At 42.6% G+C, this 21,686-nt stretch overlaps 1 protein-coding gene across 1 annotated transcript; it reads right to left on the bottom strand.

The window, feature by feature from the left end:
- Positions 1-1,702: 1,702 nt before the first annotated feature.
- C3H21orf91 (chromosome 3 C21orf91 homolog) lies at positions 1,703-19,979 on the bottom strand. The gene is made up of 5 exons (XM_063393882.1): positions 19,829-19,979; positions 19,323-19,452; positions 6,965-7,480; positions 3,782-3,844; positions 1,703-2,733 (listed from the first exon to the last, which is right to left on the bottom strand). Exons 2-5 carry the CDS (start codon positions 19,444-19,446, stop codon positions 2,573-2,575), a joined length of 864 nt encoding a protein of 287 aa, XP_063249952.1. The 5' UTR covers positions 19,447-19,452; positions 19,829-19,979; the 3' UTR covers positions 1,703-2,572.
- Positions 19,980-21,686: the final 1,707 nt, after the last annotated feature.

The following is a 21,686-nucleotide window of genomic DNA, read 5'->3' as shown; positions in this document are numbered from 1 at the left end:
CTCTGTGGCTTAGGGTGTTCCCAAAGTCAGCATTCCTAATTATAATTCCTCTTAAAAAAAAAAAAACCCTTAAACGTTGCCTGGATCAATAACCTATCTAACATAACAAAAATAAAACGTTTCCACTCATAGTAAGGACTTCAAAGTGTAGATGTTCTGCATTTAATTCCCACAAAAGCAAACAGAAGCGTTAAGTATAGCTTAATTCTCCTCACTATCCAGTTGAACTGAAATTGACCCCCATCAGTCTGCTCAGACACCAGGGGAATGCTAAATCCAGCCTCGCTCAGACTGCACGATGGCCACTTTCACAGGCAGGAGTAACAAAATCCCAGACTGGGTCAGGTTGGAAGGGACCACAGTGGGTTACCTGGTCCCACCTCCCTGCTCCAGCAGGGCCATCCCAGAGCACAGGGCACAGGATTGCATCCAGATGGCTCTGGGCTCTCTGCAGTGAGGGAGACTCCACACCCTCTCTGGGTGATCTGTTCCAGTGTTTGGTCCCTGCACAGTGAAGAAGTTCTTCCTCATGTTCAGCTGGAGCTTCCTGTGCATCAATTCCTGCCGTTCCCTCTTGTCCCACTGCCGGGCAGCACCGAGCAGAGCCTGGTCCCTGCTCTGCCCCTCCCTGCAGGCACTGGCAGACACTGATGAGGGCCCCTCTCAGCTGTCTCTTCTCGAGGCTGAACAGCCCCAGCTCCCTCGGCCTTTCCTCATGTGAGAGATGCTCCAGCCCTTCATCATCTTCGTCACCTCCCCTGGACTGCTTCAGGAGCTCCAAGTCCCTCCTGTGCTGAGGAGCCAGGACTGGACACAGCACTCCAGAGGTGCCTCGCAGGGCTGAGCAGAGGGGCGGCCTGGCTCCCTGACCTGCTGGCAGTGCTCTTCCTAATGCATCCCTGGATCCCACTGGCCTCCCTGGCCACAAGGGCACTGCTGGCTCAGGGACAGTCTGTTCTCCACCAGGACCCTCAGGGAGACTTCTCTCACCTGACCCTTGGTCCTGAACCAACAAGGTCTACCCACTGACTTGCACATGGACATTAATCCATCTTCTGACAAGTAGAATCAGGGACTTCCTAGAGCCCACTTACTCACAGGCCTACTTGCATACACAAGCAATGGTGCTACTGATTTTTCCCCTCCTGAACCACCAAATACTCAGAGATAAGCTCAAGTCCCTACTCATGCATTTGCAGAGGGGCTTTGGAACAGCTGGAGGATATGGAAGGAAACAATAAAAATAATAAAAACACAAAACCAACCTGTCCTATGACACCCAGTTATCACTACACATAGGCCAATCACTAAACCTATTCTGAACTTTGGCTTACATCTGAGCTTGAGTTTAAAATCAAACCTAAACCTTTCTTTATGCTAGTCATGCCTTCAGCTCAGCTACAGAAGTTACTCCATTTTCACTTTAAGAGCTAAGAGCACAAAGACTTTTAACTTTTTTGAATGTGTCTGTATCTTCCACTTATCCTCCCACAGATTTTTTCAGTGCAACTCAGCAACTTCCAGCTACTCAAATGCAACCCTGCAGTATTTTTGGCAAAGACTAAGATTTCTTGTCATGGTAGACTGATGTAAGTTTAAAAAATGCAAAGGCTGTTCTGATTTATAATGTATCATTACTACTTGCACTTCAGAACTTTATCAATCTGATCCAACTTTATAAAGAAATCATAACAAGGCAGTGTAGTATTACAAATTTATTGAGTTTCATCAAAGTAATTTTTCAGCATTGAAAATTTCACACATATAAAACAACTCCAACTTCTATGCATTAAAACCAAAGTATGGATTATTTTTTTTTAATTTAAAGCAAAAGCTGTGCTTTTTTAAAACATCTCATGAACCAAATTCTTTAGTTATAAAGCTGATAAAAATAAGTGATACACCACTAGAGTTTTTTCTTCAACATGTGAAATTCATCTCTTTGGGAAACAATACTTTTTAAAATTGTATCATGAAAGATACAGACCTGAAAAAAGATAAACAATCATACACAAGGCATAAAACATTACACAGAGTAATTCAGACATTTTATAAAGAGATCTGGAAAAGTACCTAAAATAGTGATATTTATTTAGTATAAAATTTCAATAATAAAATATTGCTCATAATAAATAAGAAAACATGAGTTTCATTAATACTGTTCTCCCCTTAAAGCTCTCTTGGATGTAACATGATCAGACCTGATCAAAAGTCAAATTTTTATTTTGTCCTCTCTATGAGGGAGGCAGGTTTACATGCTTCAGGTCATTCTTTGCTAGGAACAATTCTATTATAAACAAAACACAGAATTCATTTCAAGGCTCATGCGTAGTTATGGGAAAGAAATAATAATCCCCAAATGTGAATAAACCATGTTACAGTAGATTTTAATACCCAAAATATTTGCCCTTTTTGTTAAACCCAAAGTGGAATAAGACTTCCCGCGGATTATGAATATAAAGAAAGCTGCCCAAGTTTTCTCAAAAGCTTCTAAATATGGGTGCGGCTGTACCTAATGGTTATCAACTCTGTCAGGGACAGTTTGCTCTGGGGGCACGGAAGTTGTCTCCCTTTATATGGGGACGTTGGATTTCATCCCTGCTCTTCCCATCTGCAGGCAGGGCAGTTTGGAGCAGTTCTTCAGCAGCTGCTCGATGGCGATGTGGCGCACGTTGAGCTCGGAGGCCAGCGAGTCCTTCTCCTGCACCTGCTGTGTCAGCTCCTCAAACACATCTGCAACAACAGCACTGGTCAATGCACTGGTCCCTGCACTGACACAGCTCAGGAAGCAGTGACACAAACACTGGGGAAGGGGCACGGACATTTGAGTGGGACCATGCACAGGAACTCTGCTTTTCCTGGCTCCAGCACAGCTTTGTCCGCACTGCAAACTGAACAGCATCACTTCGTTTCTGGTTATAGACAACCTGAGCCACGGGGGTCAGTTTGGAACTCCACACAAAGCTGACTCGGGCCTGGATCAGCAGTGGTGTGGCAGCAGGGCCAGGGCAGGGATTGTCCCCTGTGCTGGGCACTGCTGAGGCCACACCTCAATCCTGTGCTCAGTTCTGGGCTCCTCACTGCAGGAAGGACATTGAGGGGCTGGAGAGAGTCCAGAGAAGGGAACAGAGCTGGGGAAGGGTCTGGAGCACAAGGCTGAGCAGGAGCAGCTGAGGGGCCTCAGCCTGGAGAAAAGGAGGCTCAGAGGGGACCTTCTCATTCTCTACAATTGCCTGACAGGAGGCTGGAGCCAGGTGGGATCAGGCTCTTCTCTCAGGTAACAAGTGACAGGATGGGAGGAAATGGCTTTAGTTTGCACCCCTTGCAGTCCAAAGTTAGATTGGATATTAGGAAACATTTCTTCATTGTCATGCACTGAAACAGGCTGCCCAGGCAAGCGGTGGAGCCACCAGCCCTGGAGGGATTTAATAAACATGGAGATGTGGCATTTAGGAACCACTTGGTTTAGCAGGGGACTTAGCAGTGCTGGGTTAATGGTTGCACTCGAAGATCCTAAGGGTCATTTTCAACCTTAACAATTCTGTGGTTCTCGTCAAATTCCTAAAGAGAATAATACCGTGCCAATTTGCAGCACCAAAGCAGATGACATAATGAAAGCACCCAGAAATCTCTCTGTATCACACACTTCCATGCAAAACAAGAGACTTCAATTAAAAACTTAACTGACAGAAAGGCAATCAAAATTTCTTGTTTAAAACCAGACCTTTTTTCAATGACAAAGGATCACAAACCCAAAACAAGAGTATTGAAAAATTCTCACCCTGGATTTGCTTGAGTAGTTTTTCATTAAGTTGTTTTAACTCTCCTAGAGTCATTGTAGACACTGCAACGATAAAATCAGTTATTACTACTACTAAAGTCACATAAGCATCCCTGAGCAGACTCCTATTTTCTCAAGATCTCTCCTATTTGCATCCTAATAATCAACAGATGCATGGCAGTAAGTCAGAGACAACAGTATTATTTATCAGTCATTTGAGGAAAATTTGAAAATTCTCTTTTTAATGTTGCCACAGACAAGGATTTACTCCATTAGAAAACCCTCTCTTCAATGTCAAAAAGGTGGAAAATCAAGCCCTGAAAACAGTGGCATCCAGAATTGGAACTGCTTGGCACATTTAAATACTCCACCCTCCTCTGACTGCAAAACATGACTTCCCCAGTGCACCCCTCCAAGCAGACCTGTTTAATTGTGGGCAAGAGGACAATTCTGAGGTGTCCTGCTACATTTCCCAGCCTGCAAGAAGCAGCTTCCTGACAGAGTTTTCAGCATGTGGCTCCCTGTTTTGGTAATCAAAGTTTGTGCTTTATGCATGCAGGAATAACATACACAGTTTCCAGTGAGTATCTCAGTGACAAATGATGAAGCACAATCCTAGCCTGATATGAAGACCAGCATTTAAAAATAGGTTTCCTTCTGTGCTCCTGGTGGGAACTACAAGATCCTCTGTATCATTCAAAAGCCCTTCTGTATCTCAGGTTGTGTGCATTGATCATCCTCACAGAAAATACACCTTAAGCCTCAGAGGAGGGAATTGTGAAAGTAATCTTCAGTGACCTTGATCAGCAGCAGGGAAGCACTGGCTGCTTCCTAGGATCCCCTCAACCCTGCAGTGGACACACACGGCTGCTGCTGAGATGTCCTTGTCACCACGGTGAAAAGCAACAATCTGAACACCCCATGGGGCATAAGCTTTAAGACCTTACAATTCTAAAATACTGTTTTTAAACTTCAGCAAAGCTGTTTCTGCTGTAGCTTAGCAAAGCTCTCATTGCATACTTGAGAGAAAAAATGATGTTGCAGCTTTTTTCCAGAGATTTCTCTGTTCAAGAGGTTTCTACATGGCAAATTTGAAGTCCAGAGTTCTGAAAGAGATGGGTTTTAGCTACCCACTGGATTATTTGATTATCCTAAGCCTTCCCTTTCAAACTTTCTCATAGCTGGCAGTTGTGGGATGTTAAATTGCTGACAGTACTGCCAAACCAAAGAAGCTGGCAATAGCTAAGACTCAGTACTTGAGACATAATCCCAGCTAAGAATAGAATAGATTCACCTTTCTCCTCCATCAGCCAGGTAAAATGGTGCTCCTTCCTACCTTCAGCCATCAATAAACCTGAAAAGTCCCTTCTCACACCTTACCACCCTTTAAGAACTACGAAAACCCTGACCAAGTTTAACAGCTAAAAATGTTAACATTTTTCCCCCTTTTGTACCAGTGGTAGGATGTTACTTCCCCATTCTTCATTATTCTGATACAGAAGGGAAAGGGAGAAGGAATGGAGCACTGAATTTAAACAGTAAAATACTATTCTATCCACAGCTGAGGTAAATTCTGAAGAAATACTGGCCAAGCTATTTACAGTTCCATTAGTATCTTTTTTCAGTAGACAGCTATGTTGTTAAGAGTGAAAGCATTGCCTAATTCTGTACCTAATTCTGGCAGTCTAAGTTTTCATCTAATATAGAAACTTTATATAATCACAGAGCCTCCAAAATAAATATCTTTTAAAGGTAAATACTGCAAAATACATGCAAAAATGCCTCAAAGCTGCATTATGCAGTCACAACAGAAGAAAAAAAAAAACCTCTTACTGTGCTCAATGTAGATTTATGTTCCCATCCCGAAATCAAAGACTGGACATAAATTCCAAGTCACTAACTTCAGTTAGACAACCCCATAAACCAGGTCAAGCTTCCATAATTCCTCTGTTATATGCTGTCCTGATTTATGTAATCCCAATTCATGACTCCAGTGGACAGGTGGTCAAACAGCCCAGTGTGTCTGTTTTGATTTATGGCTTTAAGGCTACTAATTCACTACAAATGCAAAATGACACATCATGCAGCAGTTAAGTAAAATCCTTTCATAAAGAATGAGAAATGACTCAGCTTTGCAAGGACAGAGTTGTCAGTTTGTTAAAAAAACATTAGGAGGCTGAAGAAGCCAATTCCAACTTTTTACAGTACCTCTTTCTCTGACTCTTCTGACATGCTGATTCTATTATTATCTTGCTTTTCACCACCTGTTCTTCCCTGGAATATTTTATCAGTGCTTTTAGTTTCTTTCTCATGTCTTTTGAAGTTCAGAAACCCTCTCCAAATACTTTCCTGATCTACAAAAGTAGGAGTGGATATATATCAGTTCAGGACCAAATACTGCCTAAAATGCAGGATGGTAAGAGCCCATACCTCTAGGAATCCATTCCTAATACATTTCATGCAGCCTGATTCCAGAGACACTGGAATATCCTAGATTTTTCTAATGATTTCTTCTAGTGTTCTTCTTAAACAACAGGGAAAATAATTTTCTGTTATTTTCGCTATCACCACAGTCATCAAAAGATAGTTCAGGTCTTCTGTGAAAACCTTTAAGAGGACATGGTGGCAGAAGGCCCTTCTCATTTTCTTATGCTCAACAAGCACAAGGAAAAAACAAATCCAGTAAAATGCACAACAGAAGTCTGCTACTATTAAGATTATTTCACAAGTTTGCTCTGCTACATGACCTCTAATTTCCCGTTACTTAGGGCAGGTCCCTGTGAAATGTAGCTCAGGGCACTGTGCAAGTTCAATAGGAGATTTGCAGGAGCTGAGTAACTTCCACCTCCACAGGCAGGGCTGTGCAACTCCCAGGAATGACATATTGAAATGACTTTTCTTGCATAAAACAGACATGTCCTGTATCACACTGGGCTACAGCTAAGAGTAAAATAAATAAATAAAAAACAAACCAACAAAAAAAACCCCTGAAAAAACCAACCAACATACAAACAAAAACTAGCCAAACCACCCTATTTGCTCAGACACGTAGCTCTTCTTTCCCCACAGATTTTACATGCTGGACTTCAAGATGAGAACTAAAGCCCTGTGGAGACACAAAGTATAGGTATTTGAAAGAATGCCCCTGCTTGCCAGGCTGTGTGTAAATGGATGTATACTCACGTTCCTCCCTGCTGTGTTGAGGATGTCTCCTGTGAACACTGGCAAGAGAATCACCTTCAGCTTTTTCAGCTTTCTGGGCTTGGCTGCGCTTGGACCACAAAACGCTGCTGCAGCAGAAGGTAGCACCGAGTCTGAAATCAGGGGATTCTCTTGGTTCCAGCAGAGTCTGTGAGCAGCTTGAGATGCCTCCAGATTTCCCATCTATCCATTTTGCAGAGTATCTAGGTACTGGGGAGTCAAACTGTGGGAGTAATTTTCTATCAGTCTGATGTCTGAAGCTAAAAAGCTGGTGTTGGGATGGTTTTGAGCTTTCAGAATCAGAGTCTAAATCCTTGTTTTGTGCGTATTGTATGATCCAGTTAATTTTTTTGCTCAAGATATTTTTTACTTCTGCATAAGGACTTTTAGAGAGCTTTGATCGTGGACAGTCCTGATTTGCTATTAAGTGGAATTTTTCAAAACAGTCTCTGTGCCCCCTTAAAGATCTTGTATGTAGAAGATCTGACTTTGGTACTCCTGTAAAGACACAGAAGAAAGAAGTTCAATTACTGCTAATTTTTTAAAATCTTTATTCACAAGCAACTGACAAAACACAAGCTTTGGTGATGCTTTCCTACTAACAGTCGTACCACTGAAGCAAACAAGGGTACCTCACAGTCCAAACTTTGTGAAGCTCCCCTCAGGCTTGAGTCCTTGTCACACAAAGTGTTTTGCACACCATCATCTCTAGAGCAGGACTTCAGTGTGTGCCTCTTGCACGGTGACAGAGATGAAGCAAACTGACAACTCCACACGTGCTGCATCACCCCTACACACAAGTGTATGAGCTGCAGAAGTAAAATAAACCCAACTGTGTATCAGCAAGTTCTATAGAACGATCCTGAAGAGCATTTTGACAGCACTCATACAAGCATCCATCTTTTATGCATAATGTGATGAGCCATCTGCTCAAATACTGCAGAGTGCAGGCTTGTCTCATTCAAGTGGTCAAATGTAACTCAGATTTCAGTCATAGTTTATTATTTTCCACTGGTACAGGCCTGCAGCCTAGCCAGGGAAGCAAGCTCTAATACTGGCAATGCTTACCAACATTAAACTGTCCTGAAATTCATTGGAGGTGTGCTGCTTTTGGCTGGGATAGAGTTAATTTTTATCACAGTGTAATATGGGGCTGAGTTTTGGATTTGTGCTGCAGTGTTTCCATTATCACTGAGCAGTGCTTACACACAGTCAAGGCCCTTCTGCCTCTCTCACTATCCCAACAGTGAGTGGGCTGGGGGCATGCAAGGAGCTGGGAGAGGACACAGCTGGAACAGCTGGTCCCAGCAGACCCAAGGGATATTCCACACCATATGGCATCATGCTCAGTGTATAAAGCTGGGGGAAGAAGGTGGAAGGAAGGAATGTTTGGAGTGATGGTGTCTGTCATCCCAAGTCACCGTTATGCACGGCAGAGCCCTGGTCTCCTGGGGATGGCTGAACACCTGTCCAAGCGTGGGAAGCAGTGAATGAATTCCTGATTTTGCTTTGCTTGTGTGGACAGCTTTTGCTCTCCCTTTGAAACTGGCTTTGTCTCAACCCACAAGCTGAAATTCTCTCCCCATCCCCCTGGGGTTAAACCATGACATCACACAAGATGAATGTTTATTCTTCTCTTTGCTCATCCTCCCTCAAAGACTGTTCAAATAGCTACAGCAGGTAACTTAAACCTCCAAGTAACTGCTAGTGATTGACAGGTTAAAAAGGAACACAATCTGTGAAATTCTGCAGTTGGTGAGTGAACACAGATGGTATGAGAAATGACTATTCCAGAAAGTTAATAGTGCCCCAGTACAAAATTACTTTCTGCAACTTCAGTGGATATTTGTTTTCCTTCAGATTCACCTACACAGTAGATTCAGAATGCAGCTCTAGAGTAATGAACAGTTTGTCATTTATTTCAGTACCCCATATACTACTTGGGAGGTTCCCAGTACAATGAAAACTAATTTTGTCTAACAAATTTGTCACTGCAAATAACAATAATATATCTGTGAACCAGAGATTGAAACTGCTTAATGCCAAAGTACTTAAACTAACAAACAATGTAACTGGATCTCTGAATTGAGGCCCACCTTTTAGCCATTAAAAGTGACTAAAATAAAAAAAAACAACACATGAAATGCAACAGGTATCAAAATCTGGTAAGAGAGACATTTACAGACGATTAGAAGAAAACTACATGTTACAACAGGTCTCAGTTCTATCTGATTTACCCTCTTAAATTCTTGTGGTAAAGTGTAATCTCCCCACCCCAAACAACAAATGATACAATGGGGTTTTTTTTTTTAAGTTATTGAATGCCACAAAATCCCAGACTACTCTCAAAACTGATCTGAAAAGGTAAAATTTTTAACATGAAACTGTGAAAACAAATCCAAGCACTTCATTTTGATTATCTCACTTGCTGTTAGCTGCTGTTTGAAGATGGCGAGTTCAAACATCAAGAGTAGCCATTATAAATTGTTGATTTTCACTCTTTGGGCAGCACTGAAACTTAAGTGCATTATTTTCTGGCTGAGTTTCTGAGAGTGCATACAATTTATGGGGCAAAATGTCTAAAAAAATGGAAAATAAAAGAAAACAGCAGCGGAATTAATTTTGTTCTTAGTGGCAGGGGAAAAAAGGTAAAGTCACAAAAGCAGATGTTCCTTCTGTTCATGAGGTAACTAAGAAGAAAAAAAACTCACACACTAACCAGAGGCACCTTTTAAGAAGGAAGTTCTGGAGTAAAGTACACTCTGTGCCCCCACTCAGTGGGCAGTCAAGATTCTCACTCCAAAACTCAAAATACTTTTCAGCCTCTTTCAGCAAAGAGACATTCACCAACTTTTCTCAAACTCTGCATAATCTGCTGCCTGCTTGCAATGCCAGTTTACCTCTCTATCTTTACAGAGACTGAAAAAACTCCAACTAACATTTCTGTCGAAAACAAGAAAGACAAGCCATTTGTTTTCATGGCTTATCAGCACTATTTAAATAGAGCAAGCCTGCTTAACTCAAGTAGCATGATGGAAACCTTAAATCTTTAAGCCATCAAGGGAAAGCAAACACTGTCAAGTGAAACTGTAAGTCAAATATATCCACAACACTACAAACTCTAGAAAACCAAAGTGATTTGTTCAATGTTATTTGTTTTACCCAAATGATTCTTCAACACTCTACTTTGCTGCTGCTCATAGTGTTTTCTTTTACTTACAGAAAATAACCAATGGGCTGAAAAATACGTTTTGCACAATTTTCCATACAATAATGCTCAGGAACCCACCTAACAAACACACTCGCACAACAAATGACACAATACTGATGGTATCTCTTAAAAAAAGAAATTCCTTTGAGACTGCTTCATTATTTCAATGAGAATAAACGTTACTTGTCCAGTAGGAGACAAGCGTGAGACCACACAAAATAGCCAACACACAAATTGTTACACAAAAACAAGAACAAGTGCAGCATGGCTTCATGAAGTCCCAACTGAATTATGTGCAAGTCTTAAGCTCAAGGTTATTCAAGTCTTTCCTTCTGATGAACTTATCTTTTAAGAGTTCTGACCATTGCTAACTTCCCCACTCTACAGTCATGCTGCTCAAAGATATCTGTTTTATCTGAACTCAGTAATAGAGTGCCTGAAACAAGCAATTATTACAGAAGAAAAAAAAAATCCACGCTACTTCAAGAGTTTAAGCTTTGCTATTTATATGCCACACGTTGGCCACAGTGTCCCCATTTCTGAGCACAGGGCAGGTTATTGCAAAACATTTCCAGTATACAAGATCAGAATTTACATCCTACCCCTCCTCTTAACCCACTGCAAAAACCCCCAAAGGTGTCTTATCTAAGGAATCTTGAATAAAATAAGAAACTGAAAATGTGCAAAACCAAACCAGTTTTGTAGAGAACTGCTAACAGACCTGCTTCAGCTTTCACATAACTGGCTTGGGTTTTTACTGTAACAATCACACACAAAACTAAAACAACCATCAATCTCTCTTTTGTCCTAAGGTGACAACTAGTCCTTTCCTAGGCAGAGAACACCAGCCATAACCTTCTGGAAGAGCTGAGCAGGGACAGCAGCTGCTGTGCCAGCACAAACCAGCAATCACATCCCAGAATTACAGCAAGGGTACGGTTCTTTGGAACAAATCCTTCTGTTGTGGGCAATACCATCAGCTTTATGAGGCAGAAAAGATGTCCATTGCTTTTTGGGAAGACTTCATACTCCACTCAGATTACTTCATGTTTTCTCCTTCATCACAAGTGCAGAAAAAGCTACAATCTGGTGAGCTGTCATGGACCAAGTGATATATAAAGATGATGCAGTTTTATTGCTTTATTCAACACTATACACCAGGAGATGAATAAAGCATGGCAAGATTTCTGTACAAAACAAGAAGCAATACTGTAATTTTGATAAACAGCTATTGTGAGTTCTGGGGACTTTCACAGGGTTTCAGTTCCATCTCCACTTTTCTGTTTAGCAATATCAGCCTGAATCTTTCTTACTTTTTGTCTAGTTCTTCAAGTCTGCAATCATAAAACCATCAACTTCTTTTCCTCCTCACATTTGCAGGTGTGTGTACATTCGCCACTTGTATTACTGTCCAAGATCAGGACTGCAGACTATGTCCAAATATGTCCTCCTACACTTCATTTTTTCAGAGACGGAAAAAAAACCCTTCAAAAAGCAAAAAAACCCCACAACCACACAGAGTAGAAAAGTTTAATCTTCAGAGAAAAAAGAAAAATGGATCCCACAAGGTTCACTAATGTCTAGAAGGCCATATCCAAACAGCACAGATGCTACTAGGAAACAAGCTCATACCAGAGATCATTCCTCAAGGGCACGTGATCCACAGGCTGATGCCAAACCTCCAGACAAATCATAAAACAATGTAAGCACTTACAATCCATTATTTGTTTCTGATTCTAGTAATTCATGTGTCCTAGATGAAATATGAACATATCACTTCACTCAACAGTATCTTTGTATCTTGACTTGAAGAACAGGTCTTCCTAATTAAGTGCCCAATGTTTAGACAAAAAAAAGTCAACTCAAACCCTGACTACCAAGTCATTTTGTAAATGCATGACTAGTAATCAGGCAGTTTAATACACATCTTTGTAACTTCCATTTATTCATAACTATAAAGTATCTGGGAGCAGGGAGAATATTTACCAGTTAACCAGGTGAGCAATCGCATCTCAACAAGTTCTACCCCATTTTAAGGCATTTGTACTTGAAAGCAAATGAGTTCCCATCATATTAAAGTTTTTTTGCTTTCTGTTTTGGTTTTTTTTTGTTTGTTTGTTTTTTAATTTTTGTTTTGTTTTGTTTTTGAGGGTAAGAAACTTACAAAGACTTTTCTTCTGCCTTTGCAACTGATTCACTGAGAAGTATGTATAATTCTTCTTCATTGTAAAGACACAGAACTAAACTGAAATGTTTGCTCTTGTTTATATAAAGCTGGCTAGAATAGTTGTCCTATTTGGAGATTATAATAGTAATCAACAAGTTCAATTCAAAAGGAAAGTTCTTGAATACCAGGATTATTCCACATCCCTTCACACATGTTTCCAGAGAAAAAAAAATAATCAGTGATCATTAGCCTGCTTGTTTATCTTCAACAGTGTTTTTTTTTTCATTTGTTTGCTATTCTCTTTAAAACAAAAACAAACAACCAAACTTCTTATTTGGTCTTATTTCAGATCCATCAGTTGGAAATAACATTAAAGAAAGCCTGCATTCCCTTTTTAGCAATTTCTAATGTAATGCTGTAAACTAATTGTTTTTTGCAGTGGTGAGTAGCAGCTGAAGTGGAAAATGCCCCCTTAGTTTAAGATGAACTAAAATTAACAGCAATACTTGTAGACACATGAGTAGTCAGTGGTAAGTTTGTACTACGCCATTGGTTACTTAAAGCCCCTTTAAAGAATTTACAAGTACTTATGGGTAAGATTTATACCTGACTCGAGTTTGAGTTAGCTGTGGAGATCTGCCTCCACAGCCAGTGAAGAAATGCTTCTCAGGCACAGTTCACCTCATGTGAAACAGCAGATTCCAGAGAGACCTGTGACAGACACCTCTGCTCTCCTCCTTCAGTCCTAGAGTAAGCAAGAGCCCTTGCCTGGGCTGCCCACTTTCACTGTGTGTTCTGAGATGTCCCAGCTGCTGCTCCCCTCAGCCTCACTCAGGAGCACTCTGTAAACAGGGATGTTCAGCCAGCTCATGGAACTGCTCCCGGACATCTGCGAGTGTCCACTGGGAACACAAAGATCAGAGGAGCTCCAGTGTGCTTTACCTCGTGTGCAGGGCCAAGACCTGCAGCAGACAGAAAGGCTTCCCACAACATGAAATGTTCATGTCTAGCTATCTTAAAGCACTGCTACCTAAGCTATTTACCAAGAGTGCTGAAAGAGGGGGTTCCCAGAAAAGCAGATTCCCAAGACCTGTTCAAAATGCATGAAACAGAAGCAGTCCATGAAAACCTAAGACAATAAGTTATCCACACATCTAAATGACAAGGATGGGGAAAACTGATATTCTGCAGCTGTACAATTCTGCCGACACTGAAAAGCAGGATCATTAGACATGTGTATCTCCAGTACATCTGCCTGACAAGATGTAAATCCAACTGCTGTTCTTAAGGGTTCACATGCAATCTTATTTGAGCGTTAAATCTTATGATTTATTAGACTGGCTAGAAGGAAAATGCCAGTGCCATTCATTAACTGCTAAAACCAGACACTTTGTAAAGACTAGATATTATCTTGTTCACAAATTAAAGTTCTGTCCTTGCTTTCATACGATAATGCCTTTCCATGATAATGTACTTTCCATACATCAAGTGTGCACACAAATCACCTCCCACTTCATTTCTCTCAGCTCATTTGTATTTTAGCACAGAGCAAAGATATCAGAACAGAGATCCAGCTGGCCCCTTAAATATACTTTCAAGAATTATGTTCCTTATAAACTACTTTACTAAGAAGAGTTTGCTACTGTATTAAACAGAGCAATGCATTCTGATGAAAACTTCACTGCAGAAAATATTACGTCACATACTTTGTAAGAAAAATCAGTTAAATAGACATAGAAGAGAGTGGAAGTCATAAGCTGGTATTTCTGCAGTCTGGATGATGCCAGGTAACATAAATACTCAATTATTTTGTTTGCATGGACAAACCTCCCGAATGTACACATTAAGAATGCAAAAATGTACTCACTTAACCAGCTCCACAGCATGACATTACTCAGTGGTACTCGTACAGCATCCAGAGTAAGAACAGCATCTCCAATCACGTCCAGACTTGAATTTGTAGTTAACAGCTTTAGTGGTAACTGCAGCTAATTTCACATGCCCATTCAAGTTGGCAGAAATGAGTCATACCCCTGGCCTGCAAATGCTACCTTGAAACAAATTCTTATCTGTCTAGTCTAAAAGGCAAGGATGGAAATTTTTAGCTTTTAATGTTAGAATTTTACTGTTTATCATTTCATTAACACTGAAAATATAAGCATGTGTAATATTCTGGAACAGAATTAAATCAAACAGCGATTTACACTTCTTTCAACTATACCTTACAACACATTTTATTTCAGTGAGATATTCTTCTGTAGGGTGTAAAAAGAAAAAATAACCTGAAATTTGAGTGCTTGCAGCTTGCAACAACTAAACTCACCCCCTCTTTTTTTTTTTTTTTTTTTTTGTAAGGAACACAGAATGAGCAGAATGAGGATATTATACAAGATTTTATAGACCTTAACAGGAAAAAAGCTATATGGTAAGACAGACTTATTTATAATATCCTTGTCTCAGCCTGGAGACTGAGATGCACTAATCTAATGCTGAAATTGCCTCAAAAGCTGAGTCTATCAGCACTTTAAAGGACCATGGAAACCCAACTACTTCAACATAAATCAGGGGAATGGATGCCCACTACTTTACACTGTCTCTTATATTACAGGACCTGCTATGGGAACTGTCATTTGCTATTCAGCTGTTCAGCTCTAAACAGAAATGGAAGTGAGCCAGTTTGCTTGACAGCCAGCATTCTCCAAGATGTTATTGTAGACAGCAGTACTGGACAAGCAAAAGAGTAAAAAATCATCTCAATTAATCACATTTTCCACTTCTATTACAACCCTCGAATACACACACACAAGCATGTATTTTTGAGTTTTCCTGCATTTCTCCCCACCCTTGACGTATCACTGCAGATCTGTTGTTAGTACTGTATATTTGCTAGCAGAGTTCAGTTAATAAATTTCTCATATTCTAATGAAATTGAAAAGAGGAACTTTGTTTTAACTAACACACAACACGTGATTTCCTGGCTTATGCAAAGCAGTCACATATGAATTTAAAACATTTCCTGTTTCAATCCACTGATTACTACTGTGACACCTACTCAGAAAAGCAAACAATGCACAATCTCTGTTGTTAGCTTCATCTGTACAAGGCAAACAAAAGCCAACATCAAGCTCCACCAGATCCTTCCCATCAGGATATTCTAAACCCCATGGAGAACTTTGAAAACTGTCCACAATCCGCTTCATTTTTCAAAATGTTTAGTATTTCACATGTAAGTACTTTGCGTATTTTAAACTTTAAGAAGCACATTCATATTCTACTGTGTTATATCATCTGACTATGAACCCTCAGATACAAAAGCTAATTTGGCAACAGAAGTATTTATGTGTAGCTTAGTCCACTCAGCTTCCCTGAGTGTGAATCCTCAAACTAAGTGAGCAGGATGAGCCAGTGGAACAGGAAAAAATACTGCCCTGTACAGAGACAACACTGCTCCCACCCCTTTCACACTGAAGACCAGAACATGAACATGTTGCTCTTTCCTTGCTCAAGAAACACTGATAACATTTAACAGGGTTAAGCTTAAACTGTATATTGGCTTTAATTATTCCAATGCCACGTTCTCTTTTCTTCTGCCCTTGGTACCACTCTTTCAGTCAGCTTCAGAGAAATAGATCCTATAATCCACATGTATCACTCCTGAATAAATTCTGGGACAGACACCACAGCTCATCTCCCAGTTACACTCACACCAGCAGTTTCTGTGAATTAACTGAACTCAGTAAGAAGCATAATCATAGTTTAGGCTAAGATATCATTTTATTTCACTAAAATACTATAAATCTACTATTAGAAAAATCATGGAGACTTGATATCTGATAAAAATCAAAGTTTTTATGACACAGTAACTGACTTCCTTATTCAGAAATTCAACAGTTATATAATCAAGACAGACTATTTCTGTATAGCAGTATTCTCTAGAAAGGACTGTAGGAGAAACTCAATTTCCCCCCTCCAGTTCTGGAACGTTACCAATCTACTGTCCAAGTGTAATAAAGGTTACAAATAAACGTTCTAATGTCAGGAAAGGAAGGGCTGAGCCATGTCACAACACTAATCCAGAAAGGAGTCATTATTAGAGATGGAGATGGTCTCCAAATCTCCCACTTCAAATTCCTCCTCTTACTGACCCAAGCCAATCAACAACATCACCAGTGAGACAAAGGCAAACCTGTGTCAGCTGCTGAACTCACAAATGCCAGGAGATGCAAAGATTCACCATCACTAGATTACACACTAATGAAGTGCAGCTAAGTAAATTATACTTCTGCAGTATTTTGTTCACAGACACTTGAGAAAGTCTGTTTCAAGGTGCATTCAGCTGCATCAGCTCCCAGCACATGGATTTGCCATGTCCAGGTTTAAGCAGTCAAATGCTGCTGGCATGAGGGGAGACAGAATTGTCCTCATTAGTTTTGTTACAGCATTACAATATGACGCCCTGCTAAAAAACCAGAAAGCTCGGAAGCCTGCTTCCATAATTTCATACCTAGACTCACAAATCAGAAGTATTTAGGTCAGAAATGACCTTTAAGATCATTGAGTCCAGCTGCAAACCTGGCTGCCAAGCCCACTGCTTGCCCTTGCACATCCATGTGTAATGCTCCTTTCCATCCCGCCCCAGCTCCCGGTGCAGACGGTCAGGAGAGACGGAAGAGGTGCCAAACATTCCAATTAATTCAGACAGCACTTAACACATGGAAGTTAACAGGGTGCTGCGAACAGTGGGAGTACTCAAGCATCCTGCAAGATGCTGAGCTGTGACTAATAGCCTGCCTGCTCTCCAACAGCATCTATTTCCTGCTTCTCCGAGGGAGCAGTTCCACATGCACATCAACACCAAAAATGAGCAAGCCTGTCTTAGCTGCTGCATGAGAATCTTTTTAGAATTGCCTAGTTCAGTTCCTGAAATATCTAATATATGTATGGGTTTTAATTGCTGACAGTTTCAAATATGATGCTAAATAAAAAGACAAACTACCAGTGAGATGGACACTCATTTTTAAGTGTGGGATAACACATCTATAAGAGCTGATGCAACTTGCTGATTCTGTTCAACAAGTGTTAATGCATCTGAATTCCATTAAAACATAACCAGGAGGTCAGTATGAAAATATCCAGTTTAACATTGTGCTTTAGTGAATTACTCAGTTCATGCTGTACCCAGAACTGCCAAAGGACTTATTTTAGACGCATAAAAATCAACCTTTGTCACAAAAAAATACAGGAATTTGGAGGTATGTCAAAAGTAGAAAAAGTGTGACCATAGGTATGGTAAAGAAGTGACTCCTGCAGTAGTTCAGCTAAAAAGCCTTATAATGACTCTATATAAAAAGTCAGTGACACAGCCTCTGCCACCTTTAAGCCTCTGCTCCCAATGAGCAGTAACAGTACAGCTTTTCAAAGTGGCACACAAGAGACAGACTATCAGAAACTGAGGCATTTTGATGCTAACATGATCAAAGATATGTATATTTTTATTATGCAAAATAAAAGAATTGCAATGGCCCATGTAACTTCAGGGGAGCTTTTATCACTATTCTATTCCAAGCAGCCTCCTTTTAAAATTAACTGTCAATTTAGAAGATTATGCAAAGCTTTGCACAGATTAAGTCTTTCCTACTATCAAGGCTATTTAGAGAAAAAAATCCCAAACCTATTCCACTTAAAACACATGATCACTTTCTAAAGTCACAGCCATAACAAGCAGCTTTGACAAATCCACAGCTTATCTCAAACAACAGAGCACAGGAACCGTCCAGCAATTTTTTAATGTGTTTTATCACTTCCAACACTTCCAAAACAGAACTAGATTAGTAATGTAATGGAAGTACTTAATTCTCATTGTGCCAGTATGTCTTCAAAGCCTAGAAAGAGAAACATCCTCTCTCCACATTGAGAAGTCTAGACCTAACATTCTAAAACAATAAGAAAACTCAAGCAGATTGGCAGGTTGTGTTAGGTTAGACAGCTGCTCTTGAATTTTAACAAAAAGTGCAAGTACACAGGCATGTCTCTTCTAAACAAAGCAAAAAACATGCCAATTACTTCTGAAGTATCAAAGTATTGTTCAGATTAAAACACACTACCTTTACTAGCAACAGAAGTCTGTTATCAAGAAATACAAACATAAATGATGGGACTACTCACATAACACTTTTGAGATCTTCATATTCAATTGCCTCATAGCAACATAAATTCCTCTGGGAGGTCATGTCTACACATAATTGCCAAAGACCACCCTATGTAAGTGGAAGAAGTTACTTTGTTGGTCCAAAGCCAAGCAATTTGACTTAAAAAAGGGAGAAAGATAATCTCCTGCTCATTCATGCATGAAGAAAAGCAACAGGACGGGGAAATTCTTTACCAAAACAGGTTTAAAAATTTAAAAATACTGTTCTGAAGGCCAAAATGGGTTTACAAGATTAAGCTTCTAAAAGATGGCCAAAATTCCTGCATTATAATTTGCAGACTTTACAAAGTTTTGATAATGAACACTGTTTTATCATATTACACATAACATCATTTTATGAAAACTAAAAGAAATAATCCCCTGAGCAGATCTAGTGAAAGCAAAGTGATCTGCTTCCAAAAACCCAAATACTATGGCATAAAATTTGCAATTTGAGCTTGCTTTATACATAGATCCCCTCTAATTACTGAGCAAACCCGCTGAATAAAGTCAGAACGTGATTCAGATCCCGAGCTCAATATCTGAGGTCTAATACCGGGAGGTGGAATAAACACCAGGGCATTTCAGAGGCTCTGGAAAGGGGGGGCTCACCTTCACGTCTGGAGGAGGAGCAGCAGGAAACGAGCTAGGAAACAAACTGGTTTAAAACTTTCTACAGACAGCCCTTCCCAAACCCAGGACTCGATGGAAGCATCCGGAGGAGCCGGCCGTGCCTCCAGCCGCCGGCCGGGCTGGCCCCCGCTCCCAACCTCACCTTCGATGTTCAGCTCGAAACAGACGTGGCAGAAGGAGAGCGTTTCCTTCTCGGTGCCCAGCTTGCACACGCTGCAGATGTTGTCATCGTCCAAGTCGATGCTCACGAACTGCTCCTCGTTCATAGTGCCCTGCGGAGGCGGCCGGCGGCGACAGGGGACGGCAGGGTTATTGCTCCGCGCCCGCAGAGGGGGAGGGCAGGGGCGGAACGAGGGCGGGAGCGTCCCGGCAAAGTTTTCCCTCTAGAGAAACTGAGGCCAGGCCGCACAGCGGGGCCGGCACGGACCGAGACTTTCTCCTTTCCTCGCCCGTCCCATCCCGCCCTGCTCCCCAGCTACTCCTTCACCAGCTCCACCATCGCTGCCCATTCCATCCCTCCCTCCATCCCTCCCTCGCTCGCTCAGCGCGCCAGCGGCGCGGACGCCCCACCACCGCCCGTACCGCGATGTCGCCGGCTCTGCCCTATCCCCCACCGCTAATCCGATCCCAGATCCCGTCCCCGCTCACCGCCGCCCAGCCCGGCCGCGCTCCGCTTTGTCCGCCCGCCCGCGCCGCCGCCGCCGGAGCTCTCGGCGCCGGCACCGCCCGCCGCTTCCGGCCGCCACCACGGCCCGGCGGCACGGGGGGGGCACCGCGGGGCCCGGGCCGCGCCCCGCCGCTCTCGAGCAGCTGGAGTCGCCTCGGAGCTGGGCAGAGAAGCGGGAGGAGCGAGGAGCTCCGGTTTTCCCGGCCCTCCGAGCGGACGGGGCGGCGGAGAGCGGCCGCGCTCCCCCCGCAGCAGTTGGTGTGCGCCGCGCGGGCGGGCGCGCGGGCGGGCGCTGTGGCGGCGCTGCGCTGTGGCGGCCGGGGCTGCCCGGCGGGACTCGCCGGCAGCGGGGCTGCCCTGGGGACAGCGCTGACGCTGAGCGCCCCCGGCATCCGGGGCGATGAGGTGTTGTTAGAGGTGGGAGCTAAAAAAACAAAGGTACCGTGGTGGAATATCGATTCCGTTCAGGAACCGGTATTGAAACCCGGCCACTGCTCTGCTGGATGAAGCCACAACCGGTCACGGAATCTCAGATTTTGGGTACGGTTGGAAGGGACCACAGAGGGTCACTGGTGCCACCTCACTGCCCAAGCAGTGTCATCCCAGAGCACAGGGCACAGGATTGTGTCCAGACCGCTCTGGAATATCTCCAGGGAGGGAGACCCCACACCCTGTCTGTGCAGCCTGTTCCAGCATGTGTTCACTTGCACAGTAAAGTTCTTCTTCAAGTTTAGGTGGAACTTCCTGGACTCTGGTTTTTGCCCGTTGCCTCTTTTTGTGTTGGTTGGCAACACCGGGAAGAGGTTGATCTTATAGTCTCGGGAGTTTCCACAATTGACGGAAATTACGTACAACACATTCCTATATGTCCAAGTGGGATTATTTATGGGAGAGCTAAGTAATCTTCCAGAGGCTCCTGTGTTGAAACACATCTCTGCAATTTTGATTGTTTCTTTCACTGTTTTCTTGGGGTGTTTTCTTTGATTTTATCAAAAAAAGACAAATGCATATGGTGCCATCCAGAGGGACCTGGACAGGCTCAAGTGGTGGCCCATGGGAATCTCGTGAGGTTTAACAGACCAAGTGCAAGGTGCTGCACTGGGTCAGGGCAGCCCCAGGTACCAACCCAGGCTGGGGATGAGCAGAGCCAGGGCAGCCCTGGGAGAAGGACTTGGGGGTGCTGTGGGTGAGAGGCTGGAGCTGCCCCGGCCGTGTGCGCTGGGAGCCCAGAACCCCCCGTGTGCTGGGCTCAGCCAAAGCCCCGTGGGCAGCAGGGCAGGGAGGGGATTCTGCCCCTCTGCCCCTCTGCTGAGACCCCACCTGCAGGGCTGCATCCAGCTCTGGGGGCCAGCACAGCAAGGACAGGGACCTGCTGGAGCCAGGCCAGAGGAGGCACCAAGGGGATCAGAGGGATGGAGCAGCTCTGCTGGGAGGAAAGGCTGGGAGAACTGGGATTGTTCAGCCTGGAGAAGAGAAGGCTCTGGGGTAACCTAATTGTGACCCTCCAGTACCTGAAGGGAGCCCACAGGAAAGATGGAGAGAGACTATTTGTGAGTGCCTGGAGTAACAGGACAAGACAGAATAGCTTCAAACTGACTGAGAGTAGGTTTAGATTAGATATTAGGAAAAATTCTTTAATGTGAGAGTGTTGAGGCACTGGAACAGGTTGCCTGAAGAAGTTGTGGCTGCCCCATCCCTGAAAATATTCAAGGCCAGTTTAGATTGGAGTTTGAGTGACCTGGTCTAGTGGAAGGTGTCCCTGCCATGGCTGGAACTAGAATATCTTTGAGGGCCCTTCCAACCCAGGCCATTTTATGCTTCTGTGATTTTCTGAAAAAA

Source organism: Prinia subflava, chromosome 3 (genome assembly GCF_021018805.1).
Source record: "Prinia subflava isolate CZ2003 ecotype Zambia chromosome 3, Cam_Psub_1.2, whole genome shotgun sequence".
In the NCBI taxonomy this organism is placed as follows: Eukaryota; Metazoa; Chordata; class Aves; order Passeriformes; family Cisticolidae; genus Prinia; species Prinia subflava.
The sequence above is the reverse complement of the archived record's forward strand: the minus strand, read 5'-3'. Positions and strand labels throughout refer to the sequence as shown.